This window comes from Amphibalanus amphitrite, unplaced genomic scaffold (assembly GCF_019059575.1).
Source record: "Amphibalanus amphitrite isolate SeventyFive unplaced genomic scaffold, NRLGWU_Aamphi_draft 000246F_arrow, whole genome shotgun sequence".
NCBI classification, from domain to species: Eukaryota; Metazoa; Arthropoda; class Thecostraca; order Balanomorpha; family Balanidae; genus Amphibalanus; species Amphibalanus amphitrite.
Genome location: NW_024881741.1, coordinates 743,613 through 761,734, shown reverse-complemented (window position 1 = coordinate 761,734; position 18,122 = coordinate 743,613). Strand labels below are relative to the sequence as shown.

Sequence of the window (18,122 nt, the reverse complement as noted above, 5' to 3'; positions counted from 1 at the left end):
ATAGGGCGGGCACAGACGGTAACAGGGCGGGGACAGACGGTAATAGGGCGGGCACAGACGGTAACAGGGCGGGGTCAGACGGTAACCGGGCAGGGTCAGACGATAACGGGGCGGGCACAGACGGTAACAGAGCAGGATCGAGTCAAGTAGTTAGTTCAATGTCGAGTAAAGTACTGTAAGCGGTCCAGCCAAGAGTCAGGTCAAGGTTAAGGTTATGGGGCTTAACTCACTCTCAGAGGACATTTTAAGTCTAGTCAGGAGTCAGTTCGGGGTCAGGTCGGAGACAGAGGTCAGCATTCCGGGACAGTCGACCGAACTAGTGGCGACTGATGGTTTAAACTGATGAGTCATCAATCGAGGACTTAGGATTTATCGGAAAAAATAAGGTGCCGAGTTGATCGATGTCTGCTTTGTCAGAAATAAGTAAACAAAACACGGCACCTTCATAACTGGCTTCCTGCCCCGTTGACGTCTTAGAATATCGCGAATGTAGAGAGTGATACGGCGAGAGCTCTCAGTGGCACTATGCTGCTATGGGGGTCTCATAAGTTAGAAACACCATTCCTAGTCACTGCATGATGGTTCAAAGCCCTGAGTTATGAACAGGTAGGAACGCTTCACTTCAGAGGCTCCCAGAAAGGCCCGACAAGACACCGGAGCGGCCTCAATAGCTTTCAGACCAAGTACAGCGATTGCGTCTATACTGGTGCGACACAATGCAAACTTTACAAATAGTTTTAATATTTTGAACGCGAGCACTTCCGAGACCTGGATTCAAGTCAGGCAAAGTTTGGTGCGCAGGCCCATGACCTATTTAAAGGAAGACTGCCACCTTCAAAAAGTTTTCTCAGATCGGCCTATGATTTATTCCCTGGACAAAACAAAATTTTAGAATTCACCTGACAAAGTATCATCACGTGAATCGCGAAAAAAAAAATGTCGATTATCATACAATTATCAATCGGTTAATGTCTAGCGACAATGTTTACACATCACTATACTTCAAGGTCATAAGATTATTACATTTTATTTGAAAAAGTAAGGTATTTTATGATTTACTAATATATGATTTCATAAGAAATTGGCCATGTTTAATTTATTTTGCATTTAAGTTCGTAAAACATTTAAAAATCATGGCTCATTTGGAATGGGTCTGGCCCATGTTAAACCCCATTTCCCACACTTTTTTGGAAAAAATGAACTACTGAATATATAAGTTTAACTTTTATTTTGACACTCCAAAATTCTTCTCTGATCTCGAAACAATCAAAGTTTTGACATATATTTACCAAAAGATAAGAAAATAAATGTTTCAAAGTTATCGATAAACAGTAGAGATGTCGGTTTTCTTGGACTAAAAAAATGGCATCAAACTGAACTTTGGTCTCCGATTTCTCGCAAACGGGTTCGAATTTCGGAAAACCGACTTCAGTTTGGGACATAGGTGGCTCAGCTCTAGTGAAAACCGTTTTGTGGAAAAAAGGTGGCAGTCTACCTTTAACCCCTGGTTGGCCAATTCCAGCCAGGCGTCAGAATAAGGAGTTGACATTTTCGCGCTTCCCCACAGCTGAACACTGGACGGTGGGCAAGGCCCGCTCGGCCTGCCTGCTCCAGCCGGCCCGTAGCGCCACCAGTACCACTGTCACTGACCACAGGTCATAGCTGTCAGTGGCAGGCAGCGGGCGGCGGGCGGCTCGTGCCGAGCTGTCACCACCGGCCACTCACAGCGGCTCGTGCCGGGCTGTCACCACCGGCCACTGACAGCGGCTCGTGCCGGGCTGTCACCACCGGCCACTGACAGCGGCTCGTGCCGGGCTGTCACCACCGGCCACTCAGGAGTCCCCGCACACACAGCCACGGACAGGCGAAAAGATGAAGTAGTTTTGAAATAGGACAGGAGATAAAGTGAAATAGTATTAAAAATTGCATCTAAAAACGACATCTAAAGCCCAATGAGAGCCAGCATTGAGTTTCCCCGCGACAGGCTGGACGGGTGGGACGGGGTTCCCACTTCTTCGTCGGGCTATAACCCCGCAAGGGCACCGAATACGATACTTGTTACCAGCTGCTCAAACGTCACTTTATTTGAAAAAAATATACCTTATTTACATTATTTCCAACCGAGGCTACAATGTTTCAAAAATCGTTAAGGACCAATGAATCATGTACGAGATTGGACATACTGTTACAAAGCTGAAAACCAAATTCAAATGACCATCACAAGGCCAAAGTTATCAAATGGGGGCGTCCTCGACATAGTCGCTGGTGGCAAAATACCCCAGCAACCGCATCGGGCTCAGTACCGCAGTCTGAGAGCTTTCATAACTCTCTACAGAGTCTATCAATAAGCGAGCCTCTTGTACAGACGGCATCAGTTGCATTGAAAGCCAAACAGCAGCACGATCTGACTCGTCCATCAGTATGTCAGACAGCCCCATATCAACAGGGTAATGGAGTACATTGTATTGGTAACCCAATCCGAGCATTCGAGCGGCGAGGTCCTGGTAAAGTTCGTCTAGTGCTCAGCACTGCGCCGTCAATAAGAGAACCCTCCTATGAACCCTTAGCCTAGTTCAAAACATCCTAAAAATGCAGTGACAATGCCTGAAGTAGGTTGAAATGAGCCAGGTCATCAAGCTATATCCTATGGCTCTGTTACCACAAAATGAGTGTTAGCTCATAATACACTGAGGTGGAAGAGTACGCTAGTTTAAGGAACAGGCACTAATCAGTTGCCTATAAGTCTTTCGTTCGCAGGTTATAACCACCAAATATGCGATCATATGACATATAGCTATTTACGTATATATGGACCATTGTATACGTCATAGTTGTAAAAATCAACTGATTCCCCAGGGTCTAATCTAGTGACGAGCTTTGGAGCCATTCACAAACCATCCCTATTTACTATTCATCGAAGGAGCGAGCAAACATACCAAAATATAAAATGTCATGGGGAAATAGTTTCTATAAAAAGCATCGCACTGGAGGTCACGTATATTGGGTCACCATAATCTATATATAAAGAACTCCATACGTCACTCTAGGCCGATTACACACGCCCCCGGCGGGTACTGACACCCGTCCCCGGCGGGTACTGACACACGTCCCCGGCGGGTACTGAACTGACACCCGTCTCCGGCGGGTAATCAGACAGTTCCCGGCGGGTACTGACACCCGTCCCCGGCGAGTAGTCAGACAACCGTCCCCGGCGGGTACTGACACACGTCCCCGGCGGGTACTGACACCCGTCCCCCGGCGGGTACTGACACCCGTCCCCGGCGGGTACTCACCCAGGGGAAGCGCTGAAGGAGGCGAGCGCCTGCGACTGGGTGGTGGAGGTGCCGGCGCCGTTGGAGGCCACTGGTGAGGTCACGTCGGTGACCTCGTGGATGACCGGCCCGGGAGAGCAGGCACTCGACTGGAAACACAGCGTCGTACACAGGTCATACACAAACACACATATGGCGGGTGGGGCACGACAGACAGACAGACAGACAGACAGACAGACAGACAGACAGCCGAGGCACATAGCAGGGACACGGGGAGCGATGACGAGCTATTCGTGCGGCCCTGAGGAGGAGTTCGCCAAAAGTTCCGGCTTAGAATTAGCGAACGAGGAAGAAGGTGGGATGACTATTGAAAGCCGCAGGCAATATGGTTGGCGAGGGGGAGGAATCTAACAAAATGTCTACAATAGTTACCTTTACTTACGACACACAGTATCTACTTGAGTTTCTATCCTAGCCAATAGGTAACAGTCATTTAGCAGCATCACCGGCTAGCTTATGACGGAAGTCGCAAATATCGGCGCAAATCACACCCTGATTCTACAACAGAGCAAGCCATCTAGGCGTTATTTATGCGGCGATAAATCCTTCGAGACCGAGCCCCTTACAAGTAACGCTACAGCCGTGAAAACAGCCCCTAGTCAGCCGAGCAACATCCGTCAGCGGGTGATCAGCCGATAGCCCAGGCCGTGGAAATACTTCCTCTCTGGCGAATAGGAGAGCGACTATAACCTCACCCTCTGAGGAGCGACCGCACCCTTCTGCTCCCTCTCTGGGAGACGACCCAGTCCCCGTGATAGCGACCCGCGTCTCGTACCGCTATCGATCGGTTGTCGATGGAGGCGGCCATGTTTTCGTCCATGGAGTAGGTGCGGGTGAGCCGGGGCGCCTTGGCGGACGGGCCGCCGCCGCTGTCCTCCAGCATCGGCAGCTGCTTGCGCTTCAGACCCATGAACGAGCTGGTGCCGCGTCCCGTCTGGAGGAACGGCACCAGGAACTGGATCACCTGTAACGACAGAAAGGGAAGACAGTTGATCACCTGTAACGACAGAAAGGGAAGACAGTTGATCATCTGTAACGACAGGGGGAGACAGTTGATCACCTGTAACGACAGAGCGGGACAGTTGGTCATCTGTAGCGACAGAGGGGGAGACAGTCGATCACCTGTAACGACAGAGCGGGACAGTGTGGTCAGTTGGCAGTGGGACAGCATGGTAAGGAAACCCTTTGTATTAATTTACCGGTGGGAGCAGTGCACAGTCTGTTATTCCTGTACCGCTAATTAGGAACAGTATGTGGACCTGCAAAGACAGTTAGGGACAGTACGTGGTCAGTTGGAAGTTGGAACTCTGTAACGACAATTAGGGACAGTGTGTGGTCATTTCGTCCTCTGTAACGACAATTAGGGACAGTGTGTGGTCGGCTGGTCCTGTAACGACAATTGGGGATAGTGTGTTGTCAGTTGGTCCTGTAACGACGGTGAGGGACAGTGTGTGGTCAGTTAGTCCTCTGTAACGATAATTAGGGACAGTGTGTGGTCAGTTGGTCCTCTGTAACGACAATTAGGGACAGTGTGTGGTCGGCTGGTCCTGTAACGACAATTGGGGACAGTGTGTTGTCAGTTGGTCCTGTAACGACGGTGAGGGACAGTGTGTGGTCAGTTGGTCCTCTGTAAAGGCTGAAACAGACTCGTTCCGCAGCCACGAAATCGCATGCCAGAGCCTCTTCAAATCCATTATATTGCTCTCGCATCAATCGTACGCACGCAGCGTGTCGCAGCGTAATTTTAGGCATTTGAATAGGCTCTCGCGCGCGACTTCCTGACTGCGGAAGGAGTCTGTTTCGGCCATAACAACAGTTAGGGACAGCGTTAGGGACAGTTGGTCCTCTGCTGATACGGCCAGCGGAGAATGGAGCGCAGTCCTCTGAAATACCATACGCAGGGACAAAGACCGGTCGACATTGATACACATCAGCGACGCAGGTGCTCAGAACTGCACTGCGGTAAACAAACTGCGGCTACTGTTCCGTGAACTAACTACCTAGCTGTACCCAAACCAATTAATTCCCAAGAGGGTGTGTCGAAGTAATAATCGATAGCCAATTATTCAGCACACAGGTTCACTGAGAAGTTCGGTCGATCAAACCATCACGGCAATAAGCTGGCATTAAAAATTCCAGGAGCCCAACTCCCATTTGCTCTGTGCACCGCGCTCCTAACGATGTAATTAGGTAGTTGTGCTAAAAACAGCGGGCGCATGGCGGACATCATTTAGGACCGAAACGACAAAACTCAGCCGCAGGCGTGGCGCAGGCAGGAGTGTGGCGAAGGTGTCGCGATATGAGGTATTGCTAGGTTTTGCGTATAGTCTCTCTTGAGCGTATCGCCTCATGAGTTACGGCAGCTCCGCGAACTATTCCACTCAGTTTGAGGACCCAAGCAGTGAGGTCATAGACTGTACAGTCGTGTACAGGTTGATGGTCCTCTACTCTTTATCCACCGGGTTCCTATGGCTCAGCATTGACAGCAGCCGCCTGGTACCGGTAGGCTGTGCCGCATGACCCGAGAGTGAAGCGGCACAGTCTACCCACGCCGTTTGACATCGGCTCGGGTCGCCGGGTGGAGCGCTTTGTAGACCAGCTGTTGCGTCAGACCAGCGCGGGGGGGAGGGGCTCGTCTCGGTGGTTGGCGTGGGCTGGCGAGTGGTGTGGGGCGTGTTGGTGGACCATGGGGGCTGGGCGGGTGTGTGTGGTCACTTGCTGCATTGCACATTTTGCGTCGCTTAACAATTGCATTCCTGTTTTTGCTAGGCACAATGCACGGAAGACCCAGCGAATATAATTTACTTTACTTGTGCATTGTGCAAAACGTGATTTGCCACGGTATCGAGGCAACCATAGGTCTTGTGCCTATGCATGATATTTAGGCAATACGTTTATGAAAACGGTAGATTGATGCTGGATGTCAATTCGTATTGCTAAATGTCGGCACGTATTAAATGAATGAATGAATCAATCAATCAATCAAACAATCAATAGACATGTATGAAACCGTTTAAATGGCTCGCAACCACTAATAGCAATCACACCATCCTAACTCGGAAAAGCAGCCGGAGCCCTGATGAGGCTCGAACCGGGACTCCACGCTGTAAATTTTGCCGATGATCCATCATCATTCCACCAAGCTAGAGTAACCGGCACCCGAACCCACAAAAACATTAAAGGGACTGTCCCACCTTCAAAAAATTGCTTTGATATACTGTTCTTGTGTTGCAAGACATAGATTAGGGGCCCCTGTACACGAAATTGGCAAACATTCGGCCCATAGTTGGCTAATTGTTTAAAAATTCAAATTTAAAGCTTTTGGATCGATTACGTCATATGATTGTTTTTTTATCGGGCAAAGTTTTTTTCCTAGCTGCCAAATCGGTGGCACAAAGTTTTGTTACGCTTCTGCCGCGAATAGTACAAACATTGCGCATGAAATCAAAACTCAGGAAATTGGTATTTTAGTAACATGCAAAGTAACACAAACATGTTCAATGTTCATGGAAAGGATTGAAATGAAAATTGGAAAATTGAAGCTTGAACTTTGTCAAGAAGAAGGTCGCAAACTGCAAAGAATATCAACAAGGCCTTATTTATCATTTTTAAAAGATTATAGAATGCTCCCTAATAAGCAAAAGCAAGATATTGATGTTTGATTATTGATGCTGCCCACAATGTCTTGGGCACATGGATGATGGAAGTGAGCTCAACTTCAATAATCAGACCTAAGAATCACAATGGATATAGCCATGAGCCAGACTGCAAAGTATGGCAATTTTGTCCAGATGTTGTCAGTGCAGACTCCTTCGTCTGGTGCGGATTTAAGTGTGGTGCTGTGTGGATTTGGTTTGGTGTGGTGCAGATTTAGTGTAGCGGGGTGCGAAGTGTTCTCTCAGCCCCCTTTGGTGTTAATTTTCTGGCTCAGTTTGCAGGGTTTGTGTAAATTTTGAACTTAGGCCAGTGCTCCTTGGCGACCTGCGAGCCATACTCTGCAGTACTGGCCTGGGCCCATGAGCAAAGTAATATAATATAGTCTGTTCAAGATTCAATATAATAAGTCTGCAAAACACATTCCAGCAATTGTAATTGAAGCAGAATGAATTGTAGTGACCTGCATTTGTATTTTTGTTGTGTCTGTGAAAAATAATAAATATACCTACTTATTGGAAAAATCGTGGCCTTTCAGCACATTTGGCAGAGTTGTGTGACTCTGATGTAGTGGCTCATGTGGAACGCAACGAGCTGCGGAACAAGCTTGAATAGCATTTTGCCTCAGGGCTATCTGCCAGAAACATTTCATCTGCATGAATTTATCTACAGGCAAGTCTGACAAATTTGTGGATTAACTGGGGACCTTGTAAGCCTGCATATTAAATTCTAGCCTACCAGCTCAGCCCTATCCTCAGTTTCAGCATTCAGCATGATAACAGTTCTGATCAAGCTCTGATTGTCACCACTGAGACACCAATGGAGTCCTCTGAAATTTTGCCTTTTAATTAAATTATTTGTAAGAGTTTCAAGCTATATTTAGACCAAACATTTCACTCTCAAAGATCTGCGACCTACCCCACTCGTCCAGTAGGATGCCTGGCGCGCAAACAGTCCAGCAGTGAGCTGCCAGCCGGCACGCAGGGCAGCAGCAGGCAGCGGCAGCAGCGGCAACTGGTGAACACGTCTTGGACTGCAGCCACGACATAATCTAGGCTAGCGTCTATTCAATTTGTCCATGTACAAGTCCCACAGCTCCTGCCCGAGGTGCCCGAGGTTGCGCAAGTCAGGGAACTGATCACCTCCAGCCCAGGCGTGGTTCACTGACTCAAGATATTTCAACTGACCAGTCAGAGTTCATGTTTTGCAACTTTTATCCAAGTTATTTGTAATTGTAATATTCTAAACTGAATTTTAGGCATGACTTCATTTTTTAAGAGCTACAAAGAACACACCTTCCCTGTGCAGCACGTCTATTGTCCTAACATTAGTCACATAGTTGCAAGAAGCGACTTGAATGCGGAACCTGCCTGTTTTGAAGCCCTGTTGTCTGTTGGGTGACACTGCACGGAGGTAAGGATGGGGTGTGATTTTGCTGCTGTTTGTCAGGTTCAATATGTGTGTCAATGATCACAAAGTACTCTAAAGGTTTAAAAAATGCACAGCATGGCCTAACAAAGCACATTACCTAGGTTTTGACAAGCAGCGCAGCGACTGTGGTACAAAGGCCCAGTCCTGGTCCCATGCTCATGTTAGTAGCTGGATCTGCTCCCAGGAAACAAAGGTAAAACACTATTGACAGCTTTAAGATGAAATCTGCAGGAAAACTAAGCCATCTATAAAATCTAACACCAGTAAAACGCCTTTTGGGCGAAGAACGAGCGAGCGAGATAGTGAGCCCTGCACGTGCAGAAGGGCGAGAGGGTACTTCCAACGGGCTTGTGCAAAGCACCCTTCTAACCGGTCACTAGCGGTGTACCAAATTTGAACGCAATCGGCCCAGCCGTTCCTGAGTTCTGGAAGCGGCATTCTGCACGTGCGCACGTGCAAACGGGGTCCAAAATGACTTTTGCACGGCAGTCTACTAACCGGTCCCCAACCGTGTACCAAATTTGAGCGCAATCGGCCCAGCCGTTCTCGAGATCTGGAAACGCCCCCTGCACGTGCGCACGTGCAGTAGCACCCTATCCGCAACACATGGGAATGCATTGCCTGGTGGGTGCCTACCTGTATGCCAAGTTTCAGCGAAATCGCCCCAGTAATTACCGAGTTACTGAAATGGGAACAAATTTGGCACCTTTTATTGTTGTATTTTGCACGTGCAGTGGGGGTCATTCACATAGATCAAGAGTATCCGACCATTGGTAGAAGGGATGCAGCTACCCTATAAAAATGACCGCAAGACAATCGCCCAAGCGGCTGCTGAGATATGAGCCTCTCAAAATCACTACTTTTGCAAAACAGCTTGAACACCCTTGACTTTTCACGTGGCACGTGCCACGGCGGTCACTGAGATGTGTCAAGAGTAGTCAATTACGGGGTAGAAGGGATGAGGCTACCCAGCAAAAAAGACCGCAGGCCAATCGGTCCAGCGGTTGCTGAGATATAAGCCTCTCAAAAGCGTTACAGGCCGGGCCGGGCCGGGCCGGGCCGGGCCGGGCTGGGCCGGGCCGGGCCGGGCCGCTCATACTGAGATTTTTCCGTTATATTGAAAAGACTTCGCTTCGCTCGCTGCGCTCGCTCGCTCGTAATAAGCTTAAAAGCGCAACAGAGCATTTCTGATTCAACGTGCAGCACTTCCGCTTTCATCCGCCATCAGCAACTCAGTTCAAAGAATGATGCATTACATCACTAAAATTTATTTCAAAATACCTCTGCATGGTGTTTACACAAACAACAGTTCTTTACTAGACATGGTCGACCTCAGGCCACCCACACTTCAGCAAACAGGGTATTATCAATGTTTAACGGCTCAAGGTTAGTCGTCTTGGATGTTCAGAAATAAAAAGGTGAACATTCATTGTCTCTTCCTTATTTGTCACCATGAATAGATTGTGGACTCCTCAGAGCATGTCTTGATTATGGAGTTGAAACAGCAGTGAGCAAATCATTTATGATTTTGATATTATGATTAATTTCAGTGAGTTGCACACTTGAACTTGACACCTGCCATTGATAAGTTCATGGCTCTTGCATTCTTCAGTCACATGTAGGACGGCCTCTTAAATATTTAAATACAAAAATAAAAATACTGCTAGAATTAGAAGACTATTAGAATTAGTTTGGCATATCAATTTAATTCTCCACCTCGTGGCGCCGGGCGCTGTTCCAAGAGGCGTTGTTATTTTTCAAGGTTTCAATAAAAAACAAGTCGACAGATACAGAAACTTCGGAAAAGGCGGAAACGTCACAGGTTTTAAGTGCCAATACCAATACATTGTGGCACTTATTTGCACAGATGTCAAAATCAAACACGAATTTATTTGCGATGAAGTAATTGCTGGAGAAACGGTTTTCACGACTCTGATTTTCAAAGAACGCCCATCAAGATGGCTATCTCAACTCAATTCTAATGTTAAGGTGGGACAGTCCCTTTAATTGACTTTGCCGCCGACCTCCCGGCCCCGCCGCCCGCCCGGCCAGACTTTGCCCCGGCCATAGCCACCAGCCGGTGCACCGTAGGGATATTTCCGATCTAGCCTGTCTTAAAGGGACTATCCCACCTTTAACATGGGGTTTGAGTTGAGATAGCCAAGTTTGCGGCGAGGTTCAGAAACCACTATCTGTCTAGGTTGCAACCCCCGCGGCCTCTTGGTGTTGAAGAAATTCGTTCCCTTCATTTGAAAATGGGCCTTGTACAAGGCCCTATCTTCAACATGGAGCGACCGTTAGTGTGACGTCACCTCGTTTAGTCATTCTGATTTAAATGGGTTTGTTCGTTGAAAAATCGCTTAAAACTTGGTCTGAACTTTGTTGTGGTGCCTACAGAGTAAAAAGAATCAGCTTTATGACAGTAATGTGGCCTGGGGAAGGAGGTAATTTTGGGCTGTGACGTCACATATTTGAAAGTTTGTGTTTGGAATATGGGAAGCCTAAGATGTTTAATGAAAAATAAATGCCAGAACCGTGTTCCTGGTCATCCAATCTATAAAGTCGGGCACAATTTAACTGGTTTTAACAACATTTTAGAAGGTGGGATAGTCCCTTTAAGTCCAGGGGCGGATCCAGCATTTTGCCAAGGGAGGGGCTATTCCGAATCGGGGGCCCCCCATCGATGGGGGCCCTACCTACCCCCAAAAGTTTAAGCCTGGATTTCGTCCACTTTATTTTTGGGGGCCCCCTATCATGCTTTTTTTGCAAAAAAAAAAGAAAATGAGAAAGTCGCCCGGGGGGGGCGCTATAGTCCCTATCGCCCCCCCCCCCTGGATCCGCCCCTGCTAGGAGGCCTTGTATGTGAACTAGGAAGCCCTCTGTGATAGCTAGGAGGCCCTCTGTGCAGATGCGAGCGCAGGCCCTCAGTACAGACTTGGAGACCCTTTGTGTGGATGCGAGTGGAGGCCCTCTGTGGAGATTAAGAGGTCCTGTGTTGGCGAATAGGATATCTGTGCAGGCTTGGAGTCCCTCTGTGCAGGATAGGAGACCTTCTGTGTGAGTTAGGAGGCCCTCTGTGTTGGCTAGGAGGCCCTTTGTTCGGATGCGAGTGGAGGCCTCTGTGTAGGCTAAGAGATTTTGTGTTTGTTAGGACATCTGTGCAGGCTTGGAGGCCCTCTGTGCAGGTTAGGAGGCCCTGTAAAAGTGGTCATCTCTGTGAGTATAAGAGACCTCCAAGTTATGAAAAGCTTTACCAATCTTCTAACAAAGAAGTCTTCTCAGCTAGTCTTCTAAGAAATAACTAAGTGGGTAGGTTAAAAAAAAAACTCATCGGATTTCGGCCACTTTATTTTCAGGAGGCCCCCTTTTCAGCTTTTTAACTTTTTATTTTATTTTTGAAAAAAATCGGCCAAGGGGGGGGCCATGGCCCCCATGGCCCCCCCCTTGTATCCGCGCCTGCTTAAGTCCCAGAACCGACTTTTCATTTCAATCATTCTTTCGACTTCATTTAGCGTAAAATTGTCTGAATTTTCACGTTATGTATCTCATTCTACCTAAAATAATATTTTTGAGCACAAAAAATGAGCCCAAAGTCAGGCCTTGCTTACCTAACACGCCGGGTGAAATTGAATGCTAAAAACTAGTACTCGTTTACGGGGCTGATAACTCGAAAACAATCATTTCCAGCATTATAAATCGCAATGGTCAAAAAACTACATCGTTTCGGATTATGCAGAGGCATTTCAATAACATATTTATCAAATTTTGAGACTCACACCGCCAAGTTTAAAATATGCTGTAAACGGGATTTAGCTCAGCAGTACGATTTGGAAAAACATAGAAAATCAACAACTTTCGACAAAAGTTGACACTTTAATTCTTATACCATTCGATTTGTCGCAGAATTCCGGTTCGGGAACATATTCAAACTTTTGCTACTTTTTGCTCCTCTCGGAGTAAAGCGGTCTATAGTATCGAGAACGGTACTACGGCGGCGCCCGGCTCAGAGCGATGAGGAGCATGCAGGCTACCGCGCGTTTGACCCCTGACCTGACCTTTCATGACGTCACATATTTGACGTCATACCGTTCAGCCAATGAACGACGGCACTTACTCTTGAAATGCATCCTATAGGATTACTCCTCCACCTGATATGACTGAACAACTGAATTTCGTCTGAATGCCAGCCCGACGAATATTGATAAGGGTGATATGCAAAGGTGGATATCAACTGCTCGAAATTGTTAATCGGAAATGACTCATCCATTTTGGCTGGCATATCAGCTATTGATTTATTACCAATACGTGCTTATTTTCTATATTTTAAATTAACGGTATTGCTTATAGCCGTAAGATAACAGTTCATCTTGTTGAAATTTTCTGTCACAGTAAATCGATAACGCGGTTTTGCGACGATCTTTATGCCTGATTTAATGTGCTTACCCTTTCCATCTTTCCATTTTTTTCGTGGCAGACGGTTGTTGAAATATTGATCAGTACTGAATTACTGATATGTTAGCTGCATTACCTAAATGGTCTGGATTAACGACGGTATGAATCAGGGCCTTGTTTCGCCGGTGATAGCAGCACGCTGCTTTTACACGTGTCAAATTGGGTTTCCATGGAAACATCAACAGGCCCATTGCTCCAACACTACCACAAGTGTGACGTCAGCTCGCGCAATTTGATAGCAGCGTGGTAGCAGCATGCCGTGAAACACCGCCCAGTAGGGTTGTGCTTGACTCATGAGTCGAGTCAGAAATTTGACTCAACTCTGACTCAAATGAGTCAGATTTGAGTCGAGTCGGATAAAATTTTGAGCTGTTGAGTTGAGTCAGAGTTGAGTCGCACAAAAATATTAAGGCATTGAGTTGAGTCAGAGTTGAGTCAGTAAAATAACTTTTGACATTGAGTTGAGTCAAACAATTAGGAACATGAGTCAGCTGGCTCAACTTTCTAGAAACAAGCTTTTCATCCCCCCCCCCCGCTTAACAACTTCGCCCTGGCCCTGCTGCCGGATTTTTTTTCACCCCCACCCCCGCTCAACAACTTTTTTATCTGAGTCAATTTTGAGTCAACTCACTTGACTCAGCAAAAAATTTGAGTCAAGTTTGAGTCGACTCGTATTTTCATTGAGCCGCTTGAGTCATGAGTCGAGTCAAGGGGAAAAATCAGCTTCTTGTTTGAGTCAGAGTTGAGTCAGGGCTTTCTGAAGTTGAATAATGAGTCGAGTCGGCAATTTTTTTTTTGAGTCGAGCACAACCCTGCCGCCCAGGTAGGTATTCAGAACACTCGGAGGATGTGCTCATCTTTACAGCCGTAGAGAGATTACTTGTGATGTTAGCATGGACTGTAATAGTACGTTCTAGGCTTGTTTAAAACTCAAAATGCGTTATATTTCATAGCACTTACTTTTATACAACATTTGAGGGCACTACAAGCCTGCACCCTTCACCCAGGAATAAAGACAGGCTAAATCGGAAAAATCCCCACAGTGCGGTGTAGCTCAGCGTAGGAGTGCTCGACTGTCAAACTGACCGGTAGTGAGGGGCCCGGTTCGAAACGCTTCGGATGCTGGATGTTTGTTTCTCGGTGGGAGGCTTTACGTTTAGTCCACTTTTCAGAAAGATCATTTGGTGACTGACCTGTTTTCTTTCTTTGCTGCAATTCATGAGGAGACCGTATGCACCCTTACCTGTCTTTCCGCACCCCACTTGGGAGATGGGTGGTTGCCCCCCCCCCCCATGGGTTTGTGAATATCTCTAAAACGAATTTTTGGAGGGGGGATACGATCGGTTCTATGCGACAAGTGACCACACACGCCCAGCCCCAGGTCCGCTCACTCCCTACCCATATCACCCCCTCCCCACACCACACTCCAGCCCGCCTCATCCACCGAGCCGAGCCATAACGAGCCTCAGCGCCCCGGGGCGCGACCTGTCAGCGAACCGGCGGGGACGCGGGCCGGCGGTTGCGTGCGCCGCGGGGGCAGGTGCGCGTCCAGGCGTCGGGGACATCGAGGCGGCGTGAGCTGGCGCCGCCACGGCGACACTGGACCAGACCTGATAATTGGACACCTCAACATTCAGTCGTTGAAGCCCAAACTGCCGGATCTGCGAGACGACATTCATAGAGGAGTTCACGGATTTGATATATTGTCACTGTTATTATATAACAGTGTTCGCTGACAGGTCGCGCCCCGGGGCGCTGAGGCTCGTTATGGCTCGGCTCGGTGGATGAGGCGGGCTGGAGTGTGTTGTGGGGAGGGGGTGATATGGGTAGGGAGTGAGCGGACCTGGGGCTGGGCGTGTGTGGTCACTTGTCGCATAGAACCGATCATATCCCCATCCAAAAATTTGTTTTAGAGATATTCACAAACCCATGGGAGGGGGGGCAACCACCCATCTCCCAAGTGGGGTGCGGAAGGACAGGTAAGGGTGCATACGGTCTCCTCATGAATTGCAGCAAAGAAAGAAAACAGGTCAGTCACCAAATGATCTTTCTGAAAAGTGGACTAAACGTAAAGCCTCCCACCGAGAAATAAGCATCCAGCATCCGAAGCGTTTCGAACCGGGCCCCTCACTACCGGTCAGTTTGACAGTCGAGCACTCCTACGCTGAGCTACACCGGCTGGCGGCTATGGCCGGGGCAAAGTCTGGCCGGGCGGGCGGCGGGGCCGGGAGGTCGGCGGCAAAGTCAATTAATGTTTTTGTGGGTTCGGGTGCCGGTTACTCTATCTTGGTGGAATGATGATGGATCATCGGCAAAATTTACAGCGTGGAGTCCCGGTTCGAGCCTCATCAGGGCTCCGGCTGCTTTTCTGAGTTAGGATGGTGTGATTGCTATTAGTGGTTGCGAGGAATTTAAACGGTTTTATACATGTCTATTGATTGTTTGATTGATTGATTGATTCATTCATTCATTTAATACGTGCCGACATTAAGCAATACGAATTGACATCCAGCATCAATCTACCGTTTTCATAAACGTATTGCCTAAATATCATGCATAGGCACAAGACCTATGGTTGCCTCGATACCGTGCCAACTCACGTTTTGCACAATGCACAAGTAAAGTAAATTATATTCGCTGGGTCTTCCGTGCATTGTGCCTAGCAAAAACAGGAATGCAATTGTTAAGCGACGCAAAATGTGCAATGCAGCAAATGACCACACACACCCGCCCAGCCCCCATGGTCCACCAACACGCCCCACACCACTCGCCAGCCCACGCCAACCACCGAGACGAGCCCCTCCCCCCCCCCGCGCTGGTCTGACGCAACAGCTGGTCTACAAAGCGCTCCACCCGGCGACCCGAGCCGATGTCAAACGGCGTGGGTAGACTGTGCCGCTTCACTCTCGGGTCATGCGGCACAGCCTACCGGTACAGGGACCCGCAGTTGCTACTGTACACATATATTACCAATTTAGAATTGCGCTATTATTTGCTAAGTGCTGGCCATTGGAGAAAGGAAATGTAGCGCAAATTATGGAGGAATAACACATGTTTGCTCCTAGCACGTATGTTTTGTATAATTCCTCTTACCGCAACAGATATTCTTCCAAAACTACAATCGTGCTATTTTTCCGCGCCGGTTGCCTCCCCAGAGCCTGTCCTTGGTATCGCCTATAGCTTCCGTTCCCGCTACGTGAATGAAAGTCACGTGACTACTACAGGTTTGCGCTCAGTACTAACACACCTAGCCCGAGGGCCGGTCCGTAGCGGGGAGGGGTAGAACGCCTGAGCTCCAGCGCAGTGGAGGTGGTGGTGGCCCGTATCATAAAGAGGCAACCGTAAGCAGAACTACAATTGCCGCAGTATAAGATTATGATCAAGTTTTCTTTAAATGTATTGATTGACGAGAAAGTGCAATGCTTATCCGATATAATAAAACGGTGTCTAAGGCCTTGGAAGAACTATAAAACATATTCAGCAACGTATAAATTTCTGATACAGGCCATGACCTTTCACCTTGCCTCTGGGGAGGACCGCTCAGGAAGCCACATACCGAACGAATCGAGGCCTCGCAGCGCGGCGGCAGAGGAGGTGGATAAACCATCGCCAGATCTTTCGGTTACTTATGTTTCCAGAAGAAGGAGGGGGGGGGGGGGGTGGAGGGTGAGGGCTGTTTTCAACCCACTCACCAATCCTTTCCTTATTAACTTATAGCTTACCGAAAAAAATGCAACACAATGGTGGCCGTCACGAGATGTAGCGAAGAGTGCCTCAGCCACACCGGTTTTGAGTAAACTTTAAGCATTGGAATTCAGGCCAGTGATCCTGAGGCATTATTTTATTTTTGTCGTGCATAAGCTGGGATGACGTGGTCCAAGTCAATTGCGAAAAAAAGGTTTTAGTTTCAGAACATTTATGAGGCTAGTCGCGCCAAATAGTATACGTTTGTTGTAAAATGTCAAATAGAATGTTGACGTGCTATCCAGATGATGGAATTTATTTGACACAAGAAGTCAAAAAGTGGCATCGTTATAGTCTGTTCCATATCAAGCTTGCAGTCGGAGTTTCTTCGGCAGATCATATATGGCCTTGGGCAGATCGCTCCTCCGCTCAAGAATTTGCGTCTTAAAATTTAAAAACTGTATATACAGAAATCACGCACTGCTTTCAGCAGGGAACTTCGGCTGCAAGCTTGAAACGGAACAGAGTATAGTCATCCTGCATACCCATAAATCGATTCGTCACCTTGGTTCGAGCTCAATAGTTCTTTTCGCGGATGATCGGTTTCGTTTTCTTTTTTTTTTGGGGGGGGGGGACAGTTTATGAGCCAGTAACCATCCTCCCCAGTCCCCCAAACAACAATTGTTGACAAATACTGTGATGGCCTAAAAAATGCCCTCAATTGTGTAACGTAGGGAAGAATGAGGTAAGTTGAGCCGCTTTTTGTTTTTCGTAAGCTACAGGCTAACTTACTGATCATTTTTCTGCGTTTACGGGTTGGACGGACAGAGTGGTCATTGCGCATGTAATGGTGGCCAGAAATGTTGCATAGCGCTTATTTTTATACCTGAAAGGCTACGTCAAAAATCATCTTGCACGTTGCTCAGCTTACCCCATGGGCGGGGTAAGTTGTGACACGTCGTGGGGAAAGTTGAGCATGGATAGAAAAAGCGAACCTCTTCTTTTCCCGGGCGCGGCGAAGAGTGGGCTCTTTTATTTACTCCATGGCATACATACTTATGGCAAAGTTTTTTTTCCTCCAAAAAGTGACTGTTTTAAGCCTTCCAATAACTCGTCAAGTTTTTTTTTATCACGGAAGAAATCATTTTATCCTTCAGATAATCTGCAAGTCACTTACAACTTGTGTAATCAACAAAGAAAAACAATTTCCTACCATTTTTATTCAGCAGAAACAAGCGCAGCTCAGTTTGGTTTTCGACAGCGGAGATAACAATGGCTTATCCGGCTCATCTTCCCCCAGGTGAAAATGGCTCATCTTGCCCCACCCGTGGCCATTTTCGATTAATGACACCCGCTAAGGAAAATAGCCATGCACGGCAGATAACAACCATCTCATTTTAAAGGCAAAACATGTCTTAGTTATCAGGGGCGATACCACATGTTACCGGGTGCTGAGCGTGAGAACGTTGCCGTCTCACGTGAAAGACTGCAGCATCGTAAGCCAACGGCACATGGAAGCTCAAGTCAATTAGTGCCATAGGAGCTGAGAAACATGGGGTGGCTAAACTT

At 47.7% G+C, this 18,122-nt stretch overlaps 1 protein-coding gene across 1 annotated transcript in view; it reads right to left on the bottom strand.

The window, feature by feature from the left end:
- Positions 1-3,293: 3,293 nt before the first annotated feature.
- LOC122386297 (heat shock factor protein-like) overlaps positions 3,294-18,122 on the bottom strand; it is a gene marked incomplete at its 3' end in the record, with an annotated part of 50,747 nt that continues 35,918 nt past the window's right edge. The window contains exons 6-7 of the mRNA XM_043375370.1: positions 4,108-4,296; positions 3,294-3,421 (exon numbers count right to left, since the gene is read on the bottom strand). Of these exons, the coding sequence (XP_043231305.1) occupies positions 3,294-3,421; positions 4,108-4,296 (317 nt within the window). The remainder of the gene's footprint in view (positions 3,422-4,107; positions 4,297-18,122) is intronic.